At 44.5% G+C, this 27,567-nt stretch overlaps 2 protein-coding genes across 3 annotated transcripts in view; one reads left to right on the top strand and one right to left on the bottom strand.

The window, feature by feature from the left end:
• The window catches only part of FBXL2 (F-box and leucine rich repeat protein 2), a 90,891-nt gene extending 83,873 nt beyond the window's left edge, over positions 1 to 7,018 (top strand). Inside the window, 3 exon segments of the mRNA XM_081247306.1 lie at positions 2,831 to 3,043; positions 3,692 to 3,920; positions 5,394 to 7,018. Of these exon segments, the coding sequence (XP_081103432.1) occupies positions 2,831 to 3,043; positions 3,692 to 3,799 (321 nt within the window). The 3' untranslated portion in view covers positions 3,800 to 3,920; positions 5,394 to 7,018.
• UBP1 (upstream binding protein 1) overlaps positions 7,016 to 27,567 on the bottom strand; it is a 72,242-nt gene continuing 51,690 nt past the window's right edge. Inside the window, exons 6-17 of one of the 2 annotated variants that reach the window (XM_081247304.1) lie at positions 27,065 to 27,171; positions 24,372 to 24,524; positions 24,159 to 24,269; positions 23,609 to 23,716; positions 18,470 to 18,573; positions 16,111 to 16,165; positions 15,771 to 15,864; positions 12,731 to 12,821; positions 11,865 to 11,974; positions 10,681 to 10,823; positions 9,915 to 9,966; positions 7,016 to 7,902 (exon numbers count right to left, since the gene is read on the bottom strand). In XM_081247304.1, the coding sequence (XP_081103430.1) occupies positions 7,865 to 7,902; positions 9,915 to 9,966; positions 10,681 to 10,823; positions 11,865 to 11,974; positions 12,731 to 12,821; positions 15,771 to 15,864; positions 16,111 to 16,165; positions 18,470 to 18,573; positions 23,609 to 23,716; positions 24,159 to 24,269; positions 24,372 to 24,524; positions 27,065 to 27,171 (1,166 nt within the window). In that variant the 3' untranslated portion in view covers positions 7,016 to 7,864. The remainder of the gene's footprint in view (positions 7,903 to 9,914; positions 9,967 to 10,680; positions 10,824 to 11,864; positions 11,975 to 12,730; positions 12,822 to 15,770; positions 15,865 to 16,110; positions 16,166 to 18,469; positions 18,574 to 23,608; positions 23,717 to 24,158; positions 24,270 to 24,371; positions 24,525 to 27,064; positions 27,172 to 27,567) is intronic. The other variant, XM_081247305.1, reaches the window with a different exon arrangement.

Below are 27,567 nucleotides of genomic sequence, written 5' to 3'. Positions count from 1 at the left end.
CTGATCATGTTTCTTTGAAAATAAGTCGAATATACAATTGCAAACAAGGGGAACTCTAGATTCAAAAGAACACAGAGGAGTTCATGAAGTTTGTTCAAAGGAGGTTAAGGATCCTCTTTGTTACTTCAGTTTTTAGTTTGTAGGATGTCATCAGCAGGTTCTATTGATAATTGGGGGGCTGGTTTCCTCTTCAGTACCAGAGCCAGTTTTTTTGACTTTTAAAATCATATTAATGCAGCTCATTGGTCCTAGAAGCTATCTAAGAATTTTAGCTATTAAAGAATAAAGAATTACAGCCAATAAAGACTATATTATTTTCTTGATGCCACAGAGTTTTATCTTTCACCTTGATTTATCACAGCCTTTACCAGTGAGATTTATACCTTCATGTTTTCTTGTTACTAATTAGTGCCCTTTTCAGCTTAACAAAGTCCCTTTAACATTTCTTGTAAGGCAGGTTTAGTGATGATGAACTAGTTTAGCTCTAGCTTGGCTGGAAAACTTCTCTCTCCTTCCATTCTTTTTTTTGTGGCCACGCTGAGCGGCTTGCAGTATCTTAGCTCCCCAACCAGGGATTGAACCTGGGCCCCAGCAGTGAAAGCGCTGAGTCCTAACCACTGGACCGCCAGGGAATTCCCATCTCTCCTTCAGTTCTGAATAACTTTGTTGGGTTTACTATTCTTGGTTGGAATTTTTTTTCATTTCTGTCAGCACATTGAATATATTGTGCCCCTCCATTCTGGCCTGCAAAGTTTCTACTGAAAAACCTGCTGATAGTCTTACGGGGGGTTCCCTTGTATATAACAAGTTGTTTTTCTCTTGCTGCTCTTAAGATTCTTTAACTTTTGACATTTTAATTGTAATGTGTTTTGGCGAGGGTCTCATCTTATTTGGAATTCTCTGGGATTCCTGAATCTGGATGTCTGTTTCCTCCCCCAGGCTAGAGAAGTTTTCAGCCATTATTTTCTCTGTTAGCTTTTCTGCCTGTTTCTCTCTCTTCTCCTTCTGTTACTCTTATAATGAGAACGTTAGTCCACTTGATATTGTCCCATAAGTCTATTAGGGTATCTTCTTTACTTTTTTTCATTCTTTTTCTCTTTGCTGCTCTGATTGGGTGATTTTCATTGCCATGTCTTCAAGTCACTGATCCTTTTATCTGCTTCATGTAGTCTGTTCTTGAAACCTTCTACTTTATTTTTCAGTTCAGTTGTATTCTTCAGCTCCATGACCTCTGTTTGGTACTTTTCCCAGATAAGGGCGTAAACTCCTGTCTGGGGGGATACTGACCAGAGAGAGTGCAGAGATGGCATGTACCTGCACCTACCTTTGCTGAGAGCACATCTGTAGGCCTCTAGATGTGTACCAGACCTGAAGCCCGCCCTGTAAGCTCCAGGACAAGCAAATAGGCCTCTTTCCCAGAAAGGCTGGGGGGGTGTTTCACGCTGCTGTCTGTAAAGTGCCCTGAGGGTGGTAGCCTGCCAAGAACTCTTTCATGTTAACGTCCCATGGGACCCAGGAGCACAAGCCTTCTTTGGCCATCAGGGCCAGGTGAGCAAGGAGCATCCCATGGGCACCTTATACAAAGACTGGGGCACCAGAAATAAAAACCAGGTCACCAGGCAGATGTAAAAGCTCCCCTCTGGGAGATACTGGTGCTCTGGAGCATGGCAGAGGGGAGAGCAAAGACAGCATCAGCCTCCAAGGTCTCTAGAAAGGATTACAGTCAGCCCTTAGATGTGTGTTTAATTAGAAGCCTGTGCCCCTGGCTGTAGCTGTGATGACAAGCTCATAGTCCTCTTTCCAAGAAAGTCGACTCCTGGGTGTTTTCTCTTGCTGATCCCGGGACGTGGGAGCCACTTAACAATCTCTCCATTGGTTACAGTCCCGTGGGACCCCGCAGGCCAGGAGATGGACGTGTCCCCTGGCAACAGCTGCAAAAACTGGGGCACCAGACACACGTGAAACTCCCCCGAGAAACACAGAGAATGAGGATGGCACCCTGGCGTGAGGCAGAGGCAGGGCCGGGAGAGCATGCGCAATAGTGCTCACCGGGAAGGGAGCAGCCCAGAATTTAGAAAAGAAAATGTCACCCAACGGCTGGAGCTCAGCAGAGCGAATGTGCAAAGGTGGTCCCCACCCATCTCCAGGCCCTGGGGGCACCCCAGCAGGCCCCCCAATGTGTCACCCAGCAGGCGAGCCTCTCACACCCGGGCTGGGCTCCCCTCCATCAGCTGGGCCCTGGGAGTGGGGAGGGCCCGGGCGTGAAAGTCCTTTGGATTCCTCCTCACATTGCTGTGGTCTCTGGGTCTCGCGAGGTCAGCGGGTTGGTTTTTCCAGCTGGACGTTCAGGTGCCTGACGTGGGGTTAAACCCTTCGCTCCTCAGTGAGAAGCTCCAGGTTATGAGTTCCCTCCTGCCCAGGGGTCTCCGCACTTGGGGCCGGGGTTCATGACAGACTGTGGCCCAGCCTCTCCTTCCGCTTCCAAGCGGGCCTTCTCTCATTTGCCCAACGTGGAGAGTCGTTCAGCCAGTTTTTATGTTTTTTTTCTGGAGGAAGCTGTTCCCTGTGTAGCTGTAGATTCGCTGTTTGCGGGAAGAGGTGAGTTCAGGATCCTCACGGTACAGACCACCCTCTGCAGTGTCGGTTCCCATCTTTACCTGGCGGGAAGGTGAGAGAAGCCGCTGCTCATGGGCCCACAGCTTTGTGCTCCATCCTCCCGCTGCTCAGTGGTTCCCAGGGATGCTGCCTGGGCTGGCTTCCCTGCTCTTCCTGGGCCGTGAGCCTTGGAATGAGAGGGTCCAGCAAACATCTGTGCTTCCCCTCATTCCAGAGCCTGTCCCACTGTGAGCTCATCACGGATGATGGGATCCTGCACCTGAGCAACAGCCCTTGTGGCCACGAGAGGCTGCGGGTGCTGGAACTGGACAACTGCCTCCTCATCACTGACGTGGCCCTGGAGCACCTGGAGAACTGTCGTGGCCTGGAGCGCCTCGAGCTGTATGACTGCCAGCAGGTCACCCGCGCGGGCATCAAGCGGATGCGGGCAAGTGTCGGGCAGCAGCCACACCTGGCAGTTTCTCAGCAAACGACAAATACACCAAGAATCAACATCCATTTTCTACGTTCTGTCCTGGGCCAATAGTTACGCAAACTATCCTCTTAGACTTCTTCTAAATTTCCTTATTAGACCCCACCCTGGAAAGAGTCAACTTCTAGAATGGGTCTGGGTGGAGGTTCCATGTGGTCTGTTGATTAGCAAACTTATTAGAAGGAAGGGGACTTAAGGCCGTTATCAGTAGGCTTGATCTTTGCTAATTTCTAGGTATGAAGTGTCTTAATAACTGTGGTGTTCTTTCCGCATGTAGTTCACCTGCATCGTTCTTGAAAACGCTTTAAGTTTAGGCAACTTTGCACTTAGACCCCTAAGCAGTCCCAGGTACTACAGCTGTTACATCTCTACTCGGTTTGCACACAGGGACAGTGACCACCCCTTTGTCTTTAAAAGGTGCTGTTTGGGGAGACATGCATGTCAACAGGAGCAGCGTTATTTAGCGCACACCAGAAATTCTATTGGGACTATCTGCCTAAGGGTAGAATGAACTAGATTCTATAGGAGACTGTGGGCTTTTCTAGGATTATGCCTGTAATCCCCAAACTATCTTATGACAACACTTTTCCTTTCTACTTTCAGGCCCAGCTCCCTCATGTCAAAGTCCATGCCTACTTTGCTCCTGTCACCCCGCCGACAGCAGTGGGAGGAAGTGGACAGCGGCTATGCAGGTGCTGTGTCATCCTCTGACAGCAGCTGCCCAGCCCAGGGCTTCAATGAGGTGTCCCTTCCTCCTGAGGACCCGAGTCTTTCTGACGTACTCCACCATCATCCAAATCTGTTGATTCTCCATTGGGAAAGGCATTTACAGGTAAAAGACTTCTGCAGGGACTGCAGTAACTCTCGTGATAGTTTTTACCTTTATTCTGCTGTGATGCAATCAATTTGAAGCCTTGTGTCAGGTAACACAGGGCAAGAGTGGTCATAGTGCAGCCAGGACCATGCAGGAGACCTGGATCTCTAGAGGTGGGTGCCTCCCTAGGTACAAAATTCCTGCCCTTGGCTTTGTCAGCATTCCTCAAACAGACCATCAGTGTTAGCACAAATTGAGCAAAAAAATAAGCTGCTGATTTTCTATCTGATACTTCAGCCAGTGGCCTACTTTTATTCACAACGATTCCATTTTGATTAGCAGGACTTTTCCACTTTGAAGATTAAATAGCAACTTTATCAAAGTGACTATACTGCAAATTCATAATGCCCGACAGTTTTCTATGTAGCGACTTACGTGGAAGGCAAGTTAATAGGTTTCCATGAGACACCAAAGAATGAGGACTCTAAACAGGGTGGAGCAAGGTCTTCACCTTTCTGTTTCTGTCAACTTGTCATATATCCTTTTGGGGACCAAAAACTAAACAAAAGCAACTCAGTTTGTGTTGCCTGATTGGAAATCATAAACTCTGGCGTAGGCTATGGCACATAATGTGTTGTTGTTATAGAAAAGCTGATCATGTCATGTCTCACAAACTTTGGGGGACCTTAAGGAAACAGAATTAAGGCTCAAGTTATCTATAATATAATCAATTAAAAATAATGGATGCATGTAGAATGGGTGTGATTTTTTTCCAAGTTTATTTTAAAATCTTAGAAATCAAGTTACACCAGGACTATTCAAAAATTTTACACACTTAAAACTAAAATCAGTAAAGTGTTGGCACCTTTGAGACTTATATAAAAATGAATAAACCATTGCAATGCTTAAGTCAGAGGGTTTTATTGCTATTATCTTATGGCAGACAAATCTGAGCAAAACCATCTTCCAAAATTCAGGCGTTCCTAATGTTACCTGAAATCTGATAAGATGATCTGGTTTATGCTCTGTGCTGTCCACATTTGTGACCTTCACTGCATCTCTGTGTTAATGGTAGCCAACCCTTCTTAGTAACCACTCCCCAAACTGAAGAGCCCAGAGCTCATGAGAAGCTGAGGGAAAGAGCAAAAATGAGAAATTTCCCCATGACCAGCAATACTTCTAACTGGGTTAGGGTTCTATTAGGTGGAGAGTTTTAGAAGCATTTAGGATACAAGGCCTCAGCTGCATTCTGGGGAGAGAAGGCAAACAGATGGATATACAACTCTATAAATCAATTAACAGGATTATCAGAATAAGCATTGAAGTCCTGATGATTTTGCTGCCTTATTGTATGTATACCATAGCAGTTATCTAAATATACATTTACACCACTGTGTGGGGGAAAAAATGGCTGTTGCAGGAAGCTATGAATATAGTTTATATTTTAAAAATTTAAATGACCAGGGCCTTCTATACATTATCTCTTTTGAGCCCGGACACAACCTCTCACAGCTACTGGACTCTGGCTGAATGACGTTGGACCACATCTACAAAAAAGGAGAACCTCTGTTAAGAAAAATCAGGTTTGCTTCCCCTTTAAATGTGGCACAGTCACTGGATAAGCTGTCCTCAGTTGTATCAGCTTTTGAGGAAATAAACTGAAAATACGTACCCCCATCAGCTCTTATAACAACACTGGGACTGGTGTGTGCTCAGAACATACACAGTGAACTCCTTGATTCTATGACATGAGGTGACACACTGGCAGGAACTTGGACTTTAAATGAGACACACATTTGCAAAACAATCGGAAAACATTTATTATACTGAAATGTGTACATCCTACTATTAAAAAAACAAAGCAAATTTGCTGGTGCCATAATTTAACCTGTTTCACTGGGACAGACTAATGTTCAGTGCTGCTTGGTGTCATTTCAAGTTTGAGGAGCTTTTAATTATTTTTACCCACTTGTAAAACCTGATGAGGAATTCGAAATAGCACACAGCATTAAAAATGACATTTATTGTTCCATAAATCTTGAGACTCAAAAAGGAATGCTAAATAGACAAGCAAAACTCTAAACAATTAAGAGAGAAGCTCACTTCTTTCCCAAGTGACTGGTACAGAAAACATGTGGTCATACAAAAGCAAAGGGAAAATGACGGAAAGGAAAGCTCTCCTGCTTTAGGGTCTATACAAGTTATGGATATTTTCAAACCAAAGATGGACAGTACTTTTTCATCTCGAATAACCCCCTTTATGAATAAAACATAAAATGCCAAAGCTTTCATCCACTGAAGTAGTTTTGTCTTCTGGGAGAGATTTTAAACTCAAAATTAGCCATTCCTATTTCTGCCTGAACAAAGATAAGGATCAAATAATATACTCAACAACCAAGACACTGGGTGAACGGACAGACATGGTATAATTAAAATGGAATCGAAGTTTGAAAAGAAAATTGTGTCTAGTACACCACAGGCCTCAAATGCTTGCTGATGAATTTTGGGAAGGCTTCGGGTGAAGGGAAGAGATAATAATGATAGTAGAAAAAATTGCAAAAACAGTGATTCCCTTTGGAAAGTATACTGGCCAACAAGCATTGGTCTTGTGAAAGAGGCACTCTTTTTATAGAAAAAGAAGCTATTATGTGGTGTATAAAAAAGTCCCTAAATAATTACCAGAATGTTACCCGTGATTGTACTAAAGCTCCATATTAGAGAAGTGTGAGGAATTTTGATGGTACAATATAGTGTTTGTGATGTCTAGTGTTCCACAAATAAATTTCAACTCTTGATAATGAAGACCCCTTAACACCAAGTCAGAAACTATCACACTGTTTTCTTCTGCTTAGGTGTGTTTCCAATGTTGGGGAGAGGGCTTTAAAAAAGTTTAATAGGGGGCTTCCCTGGTGGCGCAGTGGTTGAGAGTCCGCCTGCCGATGCAGGGGACGCGGGTTCGTGCCCCGGTCCGGGAAGATCCCACATGCCGTGGAGCGGCTGGGCCCGTGAGCCGTGGCCGCTGAGCCTGCGCGTCCGGAGCCTGTGCTCCGCAACGGGAGAGGCCGCAACAGTGAGAGGCCCCCGTACCGCAAAAAAAAAAAAAAAAAAAAAAAAGTTTAACAACAGTATGGTGCAGGGTGGGGTGGATGGTCAGAGACAAAGAGAGGGAGGAAAAGGAGAAAGAAAACCACATGAGTTTAAAAGGCATTGGGGCTTCAAAAATGAAAACCAGAAACAAAATGCTAAAAATGGAAGCAGAAGCAAAAAGTTTTTCAATTAATCTGTGACAAAGCAAAAACACAAAAGTCTTTGTACCTATTAGGATTTACACTGATCCTCTCACCAAGGTACTCTTGATAATGCAGTTTGCTTCACGCCCCTCTTCCTGGCTTGGGGCTTCCCCGATCTGGCATGATCATGGCAGATGCGCACCCTTAGACATGATTTTTTCCAAGAAGGCGCCAAGCCTCTCCCCCGACCACTGATCGGCCCGTATGAGCGCCGGCCTCGCTCTCTCCACACGTGGATTTGGCGCTGGCCCCGCAGCAGCCAGTGCCCACCCCCCACCCAGGTCAGCATAAGGTCCGGGCAGCAGAAGCCAAACTGGCCCAGAAAGGTAAATGCCCACAGTACGTCTTTACATTCATTTCCAAACCGCATACAGTGTAAAAAGACAGCGAAGGCTGCTTCTAGGGACTGTGTCTACTGGCCTCTCTGGCAGAGAAGCAGGCAGCCTACCTGCACCGGGGCCCGACGTGCTCACTGTCCCGGGGCGAGGCCGCGGCAGTGAAGCGAAGGAGACGTGCCTCTCATCCAGCTTGTGAGAAAGGTCATCCTGTGTTTTCAATATGAAACATTTCATACGGTAAAATCCAATCCCAAGACTTCTTGGATTCAGTCTTCACACATTTTTAAGCGTAACTTTAACTGGTGCTGAATAGAGTTCAGACTACGTCAAGACGTCACTTCAAAATTATGTGGACGCCACCGCCGTTTTCAGCTGCGGAAAAAAGAAAGGGACGTTACGCGCAATTTTTTACCAGGCCGGAGAATCAAGACTACATTAAACACTCCTAGAACTCTACAACCCCCCGCCCCAGTTCAGAGGGTAACTTTAAATATTCTAGAGGAAAACAAGCTAACTTGCTCCAGCCCCTCTTGCCTGCAGCAGCGTCATGTGCACATTCCCTTTGCCCGCCCCGCCCCCATCTGAGGGCAAGGCACAGGGCACAGACTATCCAGTAAACTGGGTGCTTACATCCACCTTTTCTGGAAATAATTTTTGAACTCCTCAAAAGTAGATCTGAAACATTTAAAAAAATACACTACTTTTGTGCGATGGCCTAGCGTTTCTCAGGAGATAGCGAGAAGCAGCAGTACAGGCGGTCATCAAGGAACAAATGAATTTTTCCCTAAGGACCAATGTCTGAAAACAGTACACTGAGCGAGGCGGGCACGTCCTGTGATGCTGACACCAGAAACCCCACCGCCTTCACAGGACGCATCCACACGTTCACTGTACGAGCTGCCTCTTTTATAGACTGAGTTTTGCAGAGTAAAAACTGCGTTGTTTGGAGAACGAAAAATTGAGTCAGAAGGGTACTAAGCTAAATATGTCTGAAAAGAAAAGATAAAGTGGGCCAGTTCACAGACTAAACAGCCCTGCACTGCAGGTTAACTTGGTGGCTTACGAGACATGTCAGGCACAGGGTGAAGTCCTAACTTCAGCCCTTCCCTTCAAGGTGGGCTGCTCTCTTCGCATTAACTTCCCAGGAAAGGGTGACACGTGACATCGTGCTCTTTGAGGTGCAGCTTTAGATCGTAACTCATCAGACTTTTAAAGGTCTCTTCTCATAGTAACTTCACATTTAAAAAACCCCTCCTTCATCCAGCCCTGTAACTGGAACTCTACTGAACCCCGTCTGGGCCTGCTCTTCACATTCTCTCCCTCCATAACCTCAAGAATTTCTACCGCTTTGAGTCACGGTGGACACGCTGAAGCTTCCAGGTTAACACCTCGAGCCCAGGCCTCTCTCGCCAGCCCCAGCTGGCTATGATTTTCCACGTCCTAAAACGGAAGCCTTGGCCGCTTCCCCCAAGCCCGCCTACCTCTCCACTTTGACCACCGCCTGCCCAGCTGCTCCTGTGAGAGTCACAACCACTCCTCCCTCCAATGTGGAGCCCAGCAGGGCCCTGTCTATCAGCGTCCAAGATCCTGTCACCTCTCGTCTAGATGACATCTCCTGCCTCCAGTTTTCCCACCTTCTCATCTGTCTCCACAGAGTTGCAAGAGTGGAAGAAAAGAAAAATCTATTCACATTACTCGTCTGTTTAAACAACATCACCGACTTTCCGGTGCGTTTCAAATAAAATCTAAACTCCCACCACCGCCAGGCACTGCCTACCAGACCCGCCTCCAGCTCTGCTCGTCCTCGCCCTGCACAGCAGCCACGGGCCCTCTCAGGCCTCCAGAGCAGCCACACTCCTTCCTCTGCGCCAGCTGGGGTGCTGCTCCTCGTGTGTTCAGTTCCCCCTCAGGCTCCAGGTCTCAGCGTTCATGACAGCTCCTCAGAGAAGCCTCCACAGCTGCGTGTCCCCCTCCCCGGGCCCCCTCGTCCACAAGCCAACCCCACTTCCCCATTCATTCATGGCACCTAAATTACCTGTTTGTAATCTATGTGCATCTATGGACCAATTCTGGTTTCCTTTCCCCACTACAGGAGGGGACGACCTTTCTAGCACCAACGGCATGTGTCTGACATGAGGTGCTCAGTAAAATGTTGGCTGAATGGACTGGGATTTTTCTCCAGGCATCCAGAAGGACTAATTCCTCTTCCTTACTTGCTAGTTAATTTTGACAGTATTTCAGTCACTAGAAGTATTTCCTTGATTCCTTTTCCAAACTTCTTAAAATTAGTAAAGCCAGCATTTCCAAAAGTAAATACGCAAGATGACTGCTGATTTCAGGCACGCACTATCTTTCATGATTCTCGCATTTCAAGACACACGTACCTTTTACTGTGGAGAATAAAAAACAACTCTCATCTTGAAAGTTCTGAACCATCTAGAAGGATAAAGCAGATGTATAATTAAGATCCAACTGTCTTTTCTTAACTGAGTAAAAGTAGTAAAAGAAAAATGTCATAATCTATATATAGCTGCACAAGTACAGGACTCAACGGCCAAAATGGTAATTCAGATAGGCAGTGTGAGGTAGCAAGGACTTACACCTGCCGTTCCAGCCAGCTCGGTGCTGACCGTGCTTGCCCATGGGGGCCCTGCGATCTGGTCAGTCACCCTCCAGCCCACAGGGAGGCATTCGCTGCTGGGTTCTGCGATAGTGACTAACAAAAAGTTGCTGCCAAAGTGCTCTTCTGTTATTACTTGCTTGTCACTGAACATGGGGCGGCAGTGAACTGCCCTTCTAACCTCACAGCTTTTTAAAACCAGCCATCAGATAGTACACAAAAGGAAAACACATTCAAATGCCTTGCTAAAAAGGGCCAAAGGCCCGCTAACCCGGAGCCCCCCAGTGACCAGTGTCGGAGTTTCAAAGAGGGCGGGATCGGAGCTCCGGTTCTCCTTTACCTGTATTCCTTCTACCACCAAGGACACCTAGAACTCTTGGTTATAAATTCTTCCCAATCTTGATTCCCAACTCTGAAAATGATTCTCATGAGTACTTGCCAAAGAAGTCACAGATTTTTTTTCTATAGCACTTCAGTAATACATATAAAAGTAAATATCAGTGTGAAAGGGAAAAGGGCATGCCAGTTACCTGATCGCTAACAAGAATGTGAATACCGGTGGGACCCTGTCTGTAAACCTGGTTAATTTGGTGGAAAGGAATATTAAACACCAACGCAAGTTTTCGAGCAACTTCTGAAGCAACCATTTCTTCTAAGTAGATTGCATGATAAACTGAAATAAAAAATAAGAACAGCATTTTAGCAGTAATCTTTGATCTATTTTCCACCTGATCTATTGGAAGATCACTCCTTTCAAAGTACTAAAGAAATATAAAAATTATAAAGATAAGAATACTTCTCCCCTTACTACCCATGTGAATATAATAATACATTATTTATGCTCACACATATAATTTAATTAACATTAACCTCTGTACAAAAGTATCTGAGGTTTTATCTTAAAAGCAAGCAGGAAGTGACTGCAGATGGGCACAGATGATCATTCTGGAGTAATGGGACTAAAACTGGACTGTGGCGATGGCTGCAAAACTATAAACTGATTAAAGTATCGCTGAATTGTGTACTTGCAGTGGGAGGACTTTGTGGTATGTAAGTTATACCGAAAGAAAGCCATTTTCAAAAATGCTACGTGTTTCTAGCCATATATAAAAAGAACTCTAAAAAGGTCATAGTTTTAGATTCAGTAAACCTACTACTGGGAACTTATCCTAAAGAATAAAAGCTACCTCTCCCCTCTTCCTTTCCCCTAAAGAATTAAAAACAGTGTAGAAGACGGCACACGAGAAGCTAAGGATGTGGACCATGAGGCCTCCTGCTTCTCCACAGAAAGCCCAGCTGTTTCCGGAACACGTGACGGTGCAGCAGCCCTTGTCTGCAAAGCGTCAGGCACATCTGCAGTGAGCCTGAGTCTCACAGGTCCTGCTCTACTACTGACTCAAGCCAAACACGGATCAGGAATATCAGTGCTTTTACTTTGCTTCCCCAAACAAGGGTTTTTTCATGTGTGTGAGTACAGAAACCTTTGCTTAGAATTTGGAACTACAATTAAGGTAAGACTACAGAGGCTCTAAAGCAGGGTTGCCATACTCTGCCCTACACTTGTTCTTTTAAAATTAAATTTTATCAGAACAGCCGAGAAGGGCCACTGCCTCTCACCGCTGCCAGGACAACCCGGTGGTCCCCACCGACTCAGAAGGGCAGTGGCAGGAAGCTGAGTGCCCTGGCCCCCCAACCCCTGCCCGCCCATACCCACCGTAGGGCGTGGCGCCGCCGCCGTCGCCCCCGCCACCCGCTGCCTGCTGCTGCCCCTGTGGCGCCGGCTGCTCGCGGCAGACGTAGAGGGTCAGGCGGGGCCGCACCGACCTGCAACCAGAAGACGGCGCTTGTGAGCCGGCGGGAAGGCCGCACGCGCAAGCGACAGCTACAAGAATCTAGGGTCTATTTCCTTAGGAGAACTTTACAACGTTACTTCATTATACGAAATAATTTACTAGGAAGAATATAAAAACACACACCTCACACCAACTATCACAGGTTATCACAGGTGGTCTAATCTGATGATCCAGACTCTAAACCATTGAGATGGTCAGTCAGATGCTGGTAAATTTAAGTTTCAAGATTATGTCAGCAATGTAACATCAGTAAAATTCAGTTTAATGGAATTCTCACACCACAAGTCTAGAAATATCAACGATAGTAAATGGATCTTAAAAGCCAGCACAGTTTACAGTTCTATCATTTTAATTCACAATTAGAAGTTTACATGTTTAATAACTGTTTAGTAGTGTCACATGACCTTGAAAACCATAGATTCTGTATAGCTCACCTAAATGAGAAGTTTGTTTTCTTGGCAACAAACCCAGTCGTCTTCCAGACCACAGTCCTGCCCATGTGCATTTCTAGTCTTACAGTCTACCTCTGCCCTCAGTGCCTGCATCATATCTGGGCCTGCCTGAAGGTGTACACAAAACAGTCTCCTCGTGAGCACGGCGGGCCAGCGCCCACAGTGCAAGGGCACACGCCGACGTGGCGTGGACACATCCTGCCCGCAGTCCCCACGCGAACAAGGGCAAATTCTTATTTCAAGCAGAACAGTTCCTTTTAAATACGGTATTTTACCTTGACTTCAGTGAATTATAGAGCCGGATTCCATCGGCTACACCACAAATTTGTACTAGATCCTCCTTTGTCAGTTTTAACAAGTCGGCACCTGGAGAAGAGCAAAAAGAATCTTCTCAAGGAAATGGGAGAAGAACCAGCAGTACGGGCTACTTTGCAGCTTCTGTCTTCACAGTTTAATGTCCTTCGAAGCCATCGCCAGGTCTCCTGTGTACACACATACACATGAACAACACACACACACACCTGTCCCTCACAGCCAGAGAGAATGCTGGCTCTCCACGTTCTCTACCAAGAAGGAACTCAGAAGCCCAGAGGCTGGAAAATCAGAGCAATGAGCCGACGGGAGTGTCTCTTCCCAATACAGGATTTCAGTGCCTGCCTTATTCTGGCTGGGTGGAGCTCGTGAAGATAAGCATGATTCTGACCCCAGATAGTTCACCTTGAGATGACCCAGACCAATCTTTAATTTACAAAAGGAAGAAATGAAGTCAAGAGTTTGGGGGACCTGCCCTAAGGCACACAAGTGGGCAGCAGAGCTAGGACTAGGTCTCTATTTTTTTTTTTTAATTATTATTATTTTTTTGCAGTACGCGGGCCTCTCACTGCTGTGGCCTCTCCCATTGCGGAGCACAGGCTCCGGACGCACAGGCCCAGCGGCCATGGCTCATGGGCCCAGCTGCTCCGCGGCATGTGGGATCTTCCCGGACCGGGGCACGAACCCGTGTCCCCTGCATCGGCAGGCGGACTCTCAACCACTGTGCCACCAGGGAAGCCCCAGGACTAGGTTTCTTTATACTATAACATGCTACATACAGTCCAACATTCTATAACAAGCAACTCCATCACAGCAGCCAGTTTTAATACAAAAGCATGGCAGAGAATTGCATATTATACTTAAGGTTTCCCCCATAAGTATTTGGTGTGTAAGTGACATGGTATCTAGCATTTGCTTTAAAGTAGAACAGAAAGGGAAGGTGGGAGGAGTGGGAGAGAATGACACTGACCTAGGCTGGCCGTCTCTGGAGCTGGGTGTGGTGACACAGGAGCTCATCAGACTCTTCTATGTTTTACCTTTGAGTGTGTCTACAATCTTTTGTTTTACCTTTTACTGACACTCAAGATGTAGTTTATTGGGAGAATTAAGATGCCCTCTGGGATTAAAGCATGACCTCCATATGATAAATATCCACTTACATATGTAACGAGATTAATGGAGTTATCTACTTTTGAGGGCTTGAATGTTAAGAGCCTCATAATTTTCTAGTTTGTAAAAGAACAAAGACCAGAGAAGCACATCTCCCATGAGGCACGAGCACTGATGGAGCTGTCTACGGAGCCAGGTAAGCAGAGACAGACGCTGTCATCTCTACCAGGGGGCCTTCCATACACACCTCTGCCAACAGGGCTCTCAGGAGCGACCAGAGATGTGTGTGCCCATCCTTCACCCACACACAGCACCGGACAGACACTGTGCACAGCCCTCTCCAAAACATGGCTGCCTAACAGGCTCAGAGAAAGAAGCCTCCCTCTCCTCGCCTTTCTACTGTTGGAAAGCTCACAGGGGAAGGAAAAGGCAGGAGGCCAAGCCACAGTGATCACCACTCAGAACTACAACACGCATCGTCTGACAGAACAGGAACCTGGGCCCTCGTGGCAGAGCCTTCCGACTGTGCGGTGCTCTCCCTCCCTGTCTCCCCTGTGAGCATCCAAGACGTGCCCCCCACCCCCCAACACGCTGAAATTTTTAAATTAGTTTTTCACAGATAAAAGGCTTACTTAATCATAAAAATGTACATCCCAGCTAGCCAACAACTTTCACCCAGCACTTTAATTTTAAAGAGACAAAGCGCTACCTGGGGAATGACTAACCATGACACAAGCACAGCAATAAAGGGCTGACGTAATAGGAAACCACGTTCTTTGTGAAACCAGGCTTTCCTCTAGGCCAGCTGTGTGCACTCATGTTCTCTCCTCTTAAAAGGCTCGAGCTGCATTTGGATGGTCCCCCAACACCATGGGCTAAGGAGAGCCAGCTGCCACTTCACCGTGGCCCAGGAGGAGTTTGGCCAGGACATGTTAAGTGTTCTGTCGGGAAAGGGTCCCAGGGCCAAATATGTTTAGGAAATGCTGCCCCTGCCCCAGCTGGCGTTATCCATTACTGTCCCTCCGAACAGGCTTCCTATAGCACCACCTGAAGCAGCACTGCCCGGTCCTTTCTGAAATTACATCTAAATACTCCCTTAGCTTACTAGGCAAGAAAAAAACTTAAATCTATAAAAACCGTATCTGAGTACATTCATACCCTCCTCTAATGCTACATAGCAATAAAGAGCAACAAACTGTTGATATAACATCTTGGATGGAAGTAAGGGCCTTATGCTGAGAGAAAAAAAGGTAACATACTGTATGATTCCATTTATGTAACATTTTCAAAATGACAAAATCATGGAGACAGAAAATACATTAATGGTTGCTAGGTATTAGGGATCATGGGGGAGGGGTAATTAGGGAGATCCCTGTGGTGATGGCAAGATTCTGCATCCTGACTTCGGTGTTGGTGGCATCCAATCTATACATGTGATAGAATGACACAACTATATACACACACAGCACCAAGGTCAATTTCCTGGTTTTGATACTGTACTATAAGTATGTGAGAAACTGAGTGAAGGGTACACTGGAACATATCTCTGTCCTTTTTGCAACTTACTGCAAAAATTATTTCAAATAAAAAGTTAATAAAATCAAAAAAATTGCATATAACTATATACACCTATACAAAAATGAGGGCATGTAAACCTGGTGAAACAGCATCGAGTTCCTGTTCTGATACTGCACCATAGGTCTGCAAGACACTACCACTGGGGACGCTGGGCAGCTCCCTGTACAGGTACACAGGAGCTCCCTGTACAGGTTTGGGCAACTTCTTACGAATCTACATACAGTTACTTCCCCAGAATTTAATTACAGCTAATAAAAGTACAAAAACAAACAAGCAAACGTGTGTGTGCGTGTGCACACACAAACACAAACGTACCTAAAAAATTGGAGAACAGTCTTGTGTAGGAAGAGAATCTGTTTTTGAGCAGCCATTGTTGTGTTTCCTGGATCGTGGCTGAAGGCTGAAGTTGCTATTAACAAAGAAAATGAACACAAACAGAAGAAACTGTTCAGACTTCCAAAAAATAATCCAAGTCACTGGCATGTTATAAAGAACATTTAAACAAAACACAGAAATCCTCCAGGTTTAAAGTTTAAAACACCCACGGAGAGCACAGGTGGCTTATTCAGTGACCCAAACAATGACTCAAACCCCTGTCAGAGGCTTCAAAATGCAGGACCCTGAAAGCATGATAGTTTAGGGTAAAGATACTTACTTCACTAGAGGCCTGTGAAACTCCATCTCCTTGATGATTTGGGGAAGAAGAATTGCTGGGGAGAAGGAAGGAAGAAAAGAATGATTATTATGATATATATTTTTTAATCAAGACATTAAAGGCTATTAAACTAGGTGAACGTAAAAGAATACTGTGGGACAGAGCAATGTAACTATGCAAAAAGCGTGTCTGCACAACTGGTCAAGGAGTCAGTATGTTGATAAGATTAAGACACAGAAGGGAATTCCCTGCCATTCCAGTGGTTAGGACTTGGCGCTTTCATTGACGTGGCCCAGGTTCAACCCCTGGTTGTGGAACTGAGATCCCCCGCAAGCTGCACAGTGCGACCAAAAAAAAAAACCAACCAAACAAAAAAAACAGTTAAGACACATAGGACGGTTTAATTTGTGCCTTCTCCTCCTACATCTGTTCTAGTAAGAAAGTCAGGTTTCATGAAACACAAGGGCTCCAATCATTTCCAGGGGTGCCAGGAAAATGACGGATACTCATTCATTTTAGTTAGGAAAAAAAATATGAGAATCAAATAAGGTAACAGTTGAAAATAACTGCCAAAAAATCTACTTTAATTATGAGCTACAAGAAATGATATAATAATCCTAAGCCAAAATAAAAATAATATCCCTTTAATGAATATATTTATCCATGATTGAACAGGGTGAAATTCAAGAGAACAAAAGAAACAAACTTGTGCCACTAACCCTGTGTTTCCAGGGGAAAATGAGAACAGCTGCTCAGGGAGTGCATCCACCTTTCTGGTCCCTTCTTAGCACCTGTACCCCAGTTACTTAGGTTTACCATGTTGATTGTTTACTGTCCTTCTCTGCCCACTAGAACTTGAGCTCCTTCAGACAGGGCTTTCTCTCACTCACATCACAGTACCCGGAACAGTGCTGGGCACCGTGGGCTCTCGGGAAATATCTGGTGAGCCAGTGTGTACACGAATTCACATCTCCTCTCTGAAACTGTTGTCATTTTCTAGGACTATTCAGTCCCCTGCATGGTAACATGCTGGTGCCAGAGTCCAGGAGTGTCCCCCTACCCTGAAGCACAATAACCTACATGGAAACAAGCTGCCTCTTGGTCTATCCACTGCCTCAGGGAAAAGGCATGTTCTTCTTTGTTTTCTCACCAGACCCTGCTACAGACTGAATGTTTGTGTCCCCTCAAAAACCACAGGTGGAAACCTTACCCCCAGCGTGCTGGACAGTATTAGGAGGTGGAGCCTTTGGGAAGTAATGAGCATTAGACGAAGCCGTGAGGACGGAGCCCCAGGAATGGGATCAGTGACTTCGTTCAGAGTTGTAAGAGTCTGCCTCCTCCCCTCTGCTCTCCGCTGGGTGAGCACACAGGCCGGTAGCCTGCACCCGGAGAGAGTTCTCATCAGAACCCATTCCAGCCAGCATCCTGCCCCTGGACGCCCAGCCCCCAGGCTGAGAGAAATGAATTTCTATTGTTTATAAGCCACTCAGTCCCTGGTGTTTGTTATAGCAGCCCAAGCTGGCGTGACCAGAGTATAAAAATGAGAACCCTTTCCTTTTTTTTTTTTCCTTTCTTTTCCCCCGCACCTCGTGGCTTGCGGTATCTTAATTCCCCAACCACGGACTGAACTGGGCCACGGCAGTGAAAGCACTGAGTCCCAACCACTGGACCACCAGGGAATTCCCTCCTTTATGGTCTTAACTTTCATAATTTTACTTCCCAGCAAGAAATGTCATAACAGCGGGGACCTTCTGATCTGACTACTCAGCAGGAGCTCCTGAGCAAAAGCCCCAGGAAGGACAATCTCCCCGGGGCACCGCTGACCAGCAGCTAACAGTCAAGGCCAGAAAATAGGATGAACAGAGCCCACCATTCCCATTTCTAAAACCAGAGCAAGTCTTTAAAATGGAAAGTCCTTTAAGTTTTAAAGACTTAATTAAAAAAAAAAATCAGTGTCTTTGGGAGGGAGAAGAAATAGGGTAGAAAATAATCTTTGTTCGACATGGTGAGCATTAAAGTGTACTTTATCATAAACTCAACTGTAACATATTCAAGTCACAGTTTCACCTTAATAACTCACTGTCCTTTTCTCTCTATCCATGAAGCCCATTAATGCTGATTTTATCTCACAAAGAATATATCTTGAAGATGTACCCTTTTCTCAATTTCCACAGTTGTAAGTGTGTGAGGCACAAGGGGGCCAGGAGCAAAAAGGCGGGAAGGTGAAGAAAAGGCAGTTTTGCCCTGCAGCAAGCTATTTCTAATTACCACATACCCCAGATACACACACAAAGAGGCTGCGTAACTTGACAGGAAGGGACATAAAGGAGCGCGGGCACTCGTCACGCACACCGGCTACCTGTCCGGGACGCTGCAAGCGCTCTGCTGCGGGGCCGTGAAGGTGGGCGCCGTGGAAGGGCTGCTATTCACATAGGCGGTGGGGGTGTCGGGCCATGGAGAGCACTGCGGACAGAAACAGAAATAAATTAACGGTTCGCTTCTAAAGTACATGGGAGAAATATCCTTGTAATTCACTCTCTAGTCTGGCCAAATGCAAGATGGTGAAACACAAGACACCTAACATTCATCAAGCAACCTCACAGAAATGCATCAAACTGACTGGTGTGTGGCAGGGAAAATGTTACCTGCTGTGCGTGTCTAGACACTGATTACTCTCAGAGAGGACCTGAGGTGACGACAGCAGCCAACACTTCTAAAGGTGTTTTAAATGTGCGCTTAAGTACAATGTGCTTTCAAGAACTTTCACCTCCCTCTTCATCCATTCCCCAGTAGGTACCTATTGAGGTTTAAAGAACAGCAGAGGCAAGAAAGGATTCAGAAGCAACATCTGACATCGCATGGTGACAAGGACAGTGGATCTGTCCCACCTAGTGCTCGCTTTGCCCTCTTCCCCAAGGAGCAGCCTCACCAGTACCCATGTACTTCCCCAATCTCTCTAAGGTTCATGATCATCCCCAAGTAAGATGAGACAGGCCCAACATGAAAATACATCAACTGTGGATGGTACTGCGTGTAGCCATCTACCTACCTACCTACGTTTATTGTTTATTTTTTCTAGAAGGGGCAGGGTGGACTTAAATATTTTTCAGCCCTTGGCAAATTCTGACCAAAAATAGAGCCAAGATACAAAGACACATTAACTATTCCAATTAGGAATACTGAAAAAGCTAAAGTCAAAACATGCTGAACAGGCCAGGGTGGCCTCAAGTGCTGAGGATGGAGGGAATTCATCTCACTCCACGGTATTCTTTCTAAGACTGAGAACATCCTGGGTTTCAAAGGTCCCCTTTCATAAGCACTCTCCTCCCATTTCACACACAGACGGCATCCTGTCTCACCATGGCTGTGGGGTGTAAGGCTCTGCCAAAAACCAAGCTAAAGACCATTCAAAGAAATCAGGGTAGACACTAAGAAAGTACACGACTCTAAAATTCTTCTCTACGTCAGGGGGTTTTCAATTCTTTGCTTTCAAAATAATTCAGGAGGACATCTTGTCAGCTGACAGGCACTGAAATAATTTATTAGATCATACAAAGAGAGATCATTGGAATTTCTGGCAGGTATCTCGGAAGGAGTTCCAAGACCTGAATGACGCTGCCTGAAAGAAAAATAAATCTATCTAAACAAAGGTTCTCTTACCTATAAAAAAATCTAGAATTTAAATATGTTCTACCCTGTCTCATCATTCAAAATGCATTTCCAATAACATTTCTATTTTTATAGTTAAAAATTAATCATCAAAATGTGTATGATTTGTTGTTTTGATAAACTGGTACAAATAATAAGTTTTAAATTCCTCAACTGACTTAAGCCTTACATGGTCACAGGAAATTTTAAAAATTAAATTTCAAGTTATACTGTTTGTTGTAAAAAAGTAATTAAGGTGACCATTAAAAGATTTCCAGGCACGGAAGTATGTCCTATTTGGACAATATTATTTAAGGGGAGTGAAAGAGAAAACATGAGATGAAAAAGGAAGAGCAGAGTAAAATTTCAGACTTAACTAAAGTGATGGCTTCACCTTAAGTTGTAAATACAAATATTCAAGTATGTCAGAAAATTGTTTGCTTTGCAGCTATTTAAAAAAAATTTTTATTGCAGTACAGTTGCTTTACAATGTTGTGTTAGTTTCTACTGTATAGCAAAGTGAATCAGCTATACGTATACATATATATCCCCCCCTTTTTTGAAATCCTTTGGAAGTATTTAAATTTATGATGAAAACTTTCAGATGTCAACCTAAAAATATGCAAGGGAGTATATTCTTTTTCAAAATTCTTTTGAGTGAAGTCAAGACCACTAGTGTGAAGGACTCTGAGCTCAGAAACCAGGTCTCCCCAATGGTTACAGGAGCTTCAGACAGCGTGTCTGACACCCATCAAAAGCATGGGTACAGGGCTTCCCTGGTGGTGCAGTGGTTAAGAACCCACCTGCCAATGCAGGGGACATGGGTTTGAGCCCTGGCCCGGGAAGATCCCACATGCTGTGGAGCAACTAAGCCCATGTGCCACAACTACTGAGCCTGCACTCTAGAGCCCACAAGCCACGGCTGCTGAGCCCACAAGCCACAACTACTGAGGCCCGCGCACCACAACAAGAGAAGCCACCACAATGAGAAGCCCACACACCGCAACAAAGAGTAGCCCCCGCTCACCGCAACCAGAGAAAGCCCATGCGCAGCAACAAAAACCTGATGCAACCAAAAATAAATAATTTTAAAAAAAGCATGGGTACAAAGAAAATAAAACAAAAATCCCATAATCTCAACATTCTTTACAACTACCCATTAGGTATCCCCTCAGAAATGGGGAAAATGACTGCAGACTTAATGTTTCAACTATTATCAACTTTCAAAAAAGAAATCTAATTTGGCTGGAATGCATTGCTAAACCCTCTCTGCCTGTTGTACCAATTTCACTATAAATGACACTTTACACAATGCCCATTCTTTTTAAACTAGGGTCTTTTGTTTTTCTTTCTAGTTTACAAGGTAGTACCTCCCCAGCTTATACAGTTTGAGGAACCCAAGACGCTGTGGAATGCCTGGCAGTCCTCCTAACTTGTGGGTGTCACATGCTCACAGTCACCTCTACTACTTGGAAGATCTTCCCGCTACACCATTCTCCCGAGATACAAAATATTACAACATGGCATAACACACACATCAAAACCATATAGACCTTTCAATATCATCAAGTCTCCCCAGATCTGCTTTGGTAATTATTGCCAGCTGTTTGAGGAAAATAAAGCCATCAAAAGCTCCAAGTGAGCATGGCAGGTGATACAGCAAAGACACCAAATTTACTGAAACTCCATAAACATACCTATTGCACTTTTACACATCTAGATTCTTCTAGCAGTAGAAAAGCAGGGCTGTTTGACATCTAAAACTTGCCCAATAAATAGGAGACTCAATTCACAGAACACAGGAAAACTAGCATTCAATGAAAACTGGTCCTGTTAGGAGGCCTCTACTTTTAGAAATGATGGATTCCAAGTTCTTCAATGGCCAGGCTGGGTGAAACACCAAGACTCTCCCACCTGCTTTTTTCATAAGTTTCTCTTACAGTCTTGACCCAGGAGAGTACAGGCTTACCAAGGAATATTTTCAGTGTTTCTTCTACCTTGTCATTCTTCCCTGTCTTTAAAAATAAGCAATGGTACTGATTCATTAAGGCTCCAGCGATATCTGGCCTGGACTTGTAGAGTTGCAGCTTTGGTGCACTATGAACAAAGTCCCTCCCCAGGCAGATTAGAAAATGAGGACTCACTGCAGACCGCAGACACTGGCAACCCAGATTTGAGCCAATGAAATACAGCTCAGATACAAAGACCAACAGAGACACTAAGGGTTTGGTTGTGCTGTGGCTCTTGAGAACCTCCAGTGCTGCCTCTATTCAGTGCAGGACCACCTCACACAGCGCCATGTAGCTGTGACAGGTAAGTATGGATACCCTTTCTACTGAAAGCCAATTGTAACTATCAGAGACCTGTAGGAAATGCTGGCCTTCTTTTGTAGGTGCTTGAAGAAATATATAAAATGCTGCAGATTTTCCTTTTTAAAAAATCTGTACCTTGCTTTTAATGAACAGGTTTCCAAGAAGACCTCTAACCACCCCTAGAAGTATCTTAACCAAACCAAATGCAGCCCTGGGGCAGCAAGCAATGCACACTTGGAAGATGTGAAATCCCAGGCCAGTGAACTGCTGACGTTTTGCATACTTTAGACTTCCATCTTTGGATGAGCTCTGGGCTATAACAGATTTCTTTAATTTACAAATTATCAGAACCATTCCTTTTAATTAGTTTATAACAAAAGGGGAAAAGTGATTTGAATTACCAGTGTCTCCCCAAATAAGTGTACTAAGAACCATTTGTGTCTTCAGCTGGGAAATTAGGAGAATAAAAACATAAAACTGGAGGGGCAGGCATTTTGGGGAAGGAGTATACAGTTGTTCCATACAGCTTTTGATTTGAATCAAAAAAGCCCACTTAAAGAAAATGCAACATGGTGTGCTCCCCTGCCCCTCAGAGAGGACATTTTCACTTTTATTGCATATATTATTTAAATGCACATAGAAGTATTTAAAATATTTTCACTCAATGCTTTAATTTGGAAATAATGTTCCTGTGATAATGCCTGTGGCTTTCATAGTCTACAGATAATCACAGATACATGTGTAAGAGTGAAAACTCCATTTCTGGCACCTTGACAGTACAAACACTGCAATGATGCAACAGTAACCATTAATAAGCTGGCAAACTTAATAAGCTGGCAAAGTTCATATTCAACCAAAACCCCCCTGGACTACAGTGGGGAACCAGGGCTGAGCGTAGCAAGGTGTCCTATGTTGGCCTGAAGCATAAGGTCACAATGCAGGTGCCAAGAGGAAACACTAATGCAGTCAAGGATTGTTTTTCTACCAGTGCTGCCAATCAGGCTTTTAAAAGCAGACACGTTCTTACACTACATGCAGGGAAATGGGACACAAAGTACTGCGAATGTACTGCGTATGTTAACGTCAAGCTTGCTGCCATCATTTCTCCAAATATCCGTGACATTTTCTTATCAGTTACACACACGAGAAAGCAAAAACCTTTTTTAATTACACAAAAATAACTATTTTACTAAAGAAAGTATTTTCAATTAATTTCAGTGCTTGTAAAGGAAGTGCATGTGCAAAGGAGAGAGAGGGAGGGAGGAAAGGAAGGAGACAGGGAGGGAACACATTTTTGAGTGTCATTTGTTTTCCCTCCAAAACCACCCAATATGGTCAACTTTGTTTGAAAGTGTTAGATTTAGGAAATTTTCCTCAGTGAGGAACAAACAGAAAGCAGGAAGTCTAAACAAAAGCAAATTAAATCAAGACAAGGACATCAAAAACAAATTTGGCTTTACTTTTCAGTGGAAGTTGGTCCTATATCTAACACTGCACAAGGTTTCTTGCACAATGAAAAGAGAAGCAGAAGCCCTTACACTGCCTCGCTTTGCCAGAGAATCACCGTAGTCTGCTGGCAAAGTCCGCTTGCTGGACTTTTTCTGCTCATGTTCAACTGCATCTTCAATTATAGGCTCAAGCCTCATCTGGACAAACACCAAAGATTGGGATCAATGTCTTTTCATTATACAAAGAAAGATCTAATACCCTGTTTATGCCTCTGCCGTCCGATTAAACAAACGTATGACTAGCAGGATTCAAAGGTAAGGAAGATGCAAAACCCCAGCAGTGACAAACATCGGACATTCTGGGCCCCAACATAATTTCTATCAACTCCAAGGATTTTAAGGTCTGTTTCTGAGACCTGATTGGGATTTCAGCATCTTCGTCCACGATCCCACCCAGGAAACGAATCTATTAAAATCCCCAAATTTAAAGAGAATATTTTCCCCACAAATTTCACCAAGAAGATTATGTCAATCTACCACCCAATCTTCCCAGACCCTTTGCAGCCAAACTCATCCTCAGAGGTGGTGCCAGAGTGCACAGCTCGGCTTCTCCTCAGAACCGGAATGGTGCCCGCATTACCTCTGTGAGGACCGTGGTGTCATAGGACGGCTGGTACTTCTCCTTCTCATGAGCGGTTCTCTTCTCCATCTTCTCTCGATCAGTTTTTTGTTTCCTATCTGCACCTTTCGGCTTAAAAACAAAGTAGACTTTTTCATCTATCAGGCTTCAGACAAACACCTTTACCAGCAACACTGGGCCTCACTTCCTCAAAGCCTAGTTTCCATCTCTTACCTTAAAAACTTTGATTTGGCAGCTAGCTGAGTGTAGATGATCTGTGTATTCTCCATTTTCATTCTGCTTAAAGGTGTCAACCTGGATCCTAAAAGGCACTCCCTTTTCACCTCCATGCTTCCGGGGAGTAAATTCTGTGCTGATGCAGTGTACCTAGAAAATGAGTCAGGCTGAAATGGATTCAAAGTCTTGTCCACTGATCACCCTTCTACTTTGCTGCCTTTCACATGTCGGGCCACAGGTATAAATTCAAGATCCTTTAAAAGGAACTCCCACATATTACTCAGGTGTCTGTCATGAATTTCTAACTGTTTTAAACATGTATGACTTTCCTTTCACAAATCCAGCTGAGCCCTCCTGAACTTTGTGGGAATGGGTTCTGCCCCATTCCAGTGCCCTCATCGAAGGCAGGACTTGCTCCAATGATGAGCGCATCAGTACAGTAGCTTCCTGTGTCTGTCCCCTACCCCCACCCCAGACTGGACCCACGGTCCTCAGCCTTGCGTGGGGCTCAATCCACAGCAATCATCACCTCATTACTCAGAGCCCCTGCTGTTTGCCCTCTACTGCCATTGCCCCAACTCCAGCCAGCTAGTCACCTCACTGCTGTTCCTACGGTCATCAGCTCGTGATCCTTTGCCTGGGGAGCTTCCACAGTCCACCAAGCCCACTCCTCACTCCACCTGCATCCATCTGAACTCTCCTGTCAACACTTCACAGTTCACAGAGGATCCTGAGGGCAGTACTCATTTTCCCACCACTTCTGCCCACTCTTGCAACACCATGGTGACAGCTCCAGGGCATGGCACAGTGTCATTAACAAGACCTTGGTAATTTCTGACTGCTACACACCCCCTCTTCTAAGGACTCAAGGGTAAAACTGATTTCTGCACCAAGACTAAACAACCTGAGAAGTAAGGCCAGCTCTTCCATCACTCATTCACCACATAACCAGTCACCCTGTCAGATGAACAATATGAGAAAATATTCAACTAATATGAACCATGGCCCTACTGATTATTAGCCGATGGGTGATACTACTTGGAAGACCACGAAAATGCAAAATACTAAATTCTCTATAGTTCACACAAATCATAGCCTACTTCGGCCAGTCAGCAATTAAGTGATTTTCCTTTTCTATATAAAGATTACCTACTCAGTAGTTTTAATTTCACCACTTATAAATTCGAACCTACTATTAGAATTACTGTTGATTTTATTTTACATATAATAATACCATATTTGTTTTTCAAAAACTAATCTCTTAGGACAGCAGTCCCCAACCTTTTTGGCCCCAGGGACCAGTTTTCATGGAAGACAATTTTTCCATGGACTGGGGGTGGGGTGGGGATGGTTCTGGGATGATTCGAGCGCATTACATTTACTGTGCACTTTATTTCTATTGTTATTACATTGTAATGTATAATGAAATAATTATACAACTCACCATAATGCAGAATCAGTGGGAGCCCTGAGCTTGTTTTCACTTGCCACTCACTGAGAGGGTTGTTTTTTTTTTTTGCTGTACGTGGGCCTCACTGTTGTGGCCTCTCCCGTTGTGGAACACAGGCTCCGGACGCGCAGGCTCAGCAGCCATGGCTCACGGGCCCAGCCGCTCTGCGGCACATGGGACCTTCCCGGACGGGGGCACGAACCCGTGTCCCCTGCATCGGTAGGCGGACTCTCAACCACTGCGCCACCAGGGAAGCCCAACTGAGAGGGTTTTGATATGAGTCTGCAAGCAATTGATTTATTAGGGTCTCTGTGCAGTCAAACCTCTCTGCTAATGATAATCTGTATTTGCAGCCACTCCCCAGCGCTAGCATCACCGCCTCAGCTCCACCTCCGATCATCAGGCATTAGAGTCTCATAAGGAGCGCGCAATCTAGATCCGTCGCGTGCGCAGTTCACAGTAGGGTTCATGCTCCTATGAGAATCTAATGCCGCCACTGATCTGACAGGAGGCGGAGCTCAGGTGGTAATGTGAGTGACGGGGAGCGGCTGTAAATACAGATGAGACTTCGCTCGCTAGCCTGCGTTCACCTCCTGCTGTGCGGCCTGGTTCCTAACAGGCCATGGACACTACCAGTCTGTGGCCCAGGGGTTGGGGACCCCTGTCTTAGGAGATACAAACTGAGTATTCATGGGTGAAATGAAATGCCTGGGCGTTGCTTTACAGTATTCCACCAATAACCAAAAAGGGAAAACTACTAATAACTGTCGAAGCCAGGAGATGGGCACAAGAGGATTTATTATTATTATCCTCTCACTTTTGCAGGGGATTGAAAATGTCAGTATTAAAATATTTTTAAATAAAGCTAGACAGAATCTTAAAACTACACTTTTTTCAATCATATCCTTTAAAACAGCAGGTTTTGTTCAAGAGAAATGCATCTTAAGAATAGAAGTTTTGATTATTGTTACTACCAGTGGTAAAAGTGATATTTAAATAATGCTTTACATATTAAGATTGTCTTTACAGGTTAGTCTATAAATGATGAATTTAGTAGATTAACTCTAACTTAACAGAGTGTGTTGTGTGTGTCTCTGTGTGTGTGTGTATAAAAAACATTACAAGATAGTTTACAAATAAGCATTTAAAGAAAATGATATCATGTATCAAGAATTTAAGCTCACCCACAGCCTTCTGAATGATAAGGCTAGTATAACTCTAATAATGTAAAAATCCAAACCTGAATGAAAGCAGATGTGCGTTTTGCAGGATCCCACAGAAATTCAACTGCATTTAACTGGCTTGGATTTGTCTTTGTGTCAATTATTCCCACAGACATTGGAATATCTGTATTTTAAAAAGAAGTGACACAGAAACAAAACTATGAATGATTAAAAGGTTACAATCTATGATGATTCTGTTCTAATGAAATTATTATACCTCCCTGCTGAACTTTTCCCTTCAATGTTCTCCATGGTCAATCACTTCAACATAAAAACCCACCTAATGTGTATCATACTTTCTCCCACCATGATTTCTATTTCATTTTATTAAGAATATGATGGATGGTGCCAATCAAAAATGAAATAAATGGTTTAAAACTCATTAAATTCCTGGCTCAGTTTCGTTAAGCACCAAAAACAACTTCATTTTTAACTATAAAACAACTCAAATAGTATGGAGGTTCCTTAAAAAACTAAAAATAGAACTACCATACGAGCCAGCAATCCCACTACTGGGCAT

The sequence above is a fragment of the Mesoplodon bidens genome, assembly GCF_964165515.1.
Source record: "Mesoplodon bidens genome assembly, chromosome: 10".
Lineage (NCBI taxonomy): Eukaryota > Metazoa > Chordata > Mammalia > Artiodactyla > Ziphiidae > Mesoplodon > Mesoplodon bidens.
Note: the sequence above shows the minus strand (reverse complement) of the source record. Positions and strands in the feature narration are given on the sequence as shown.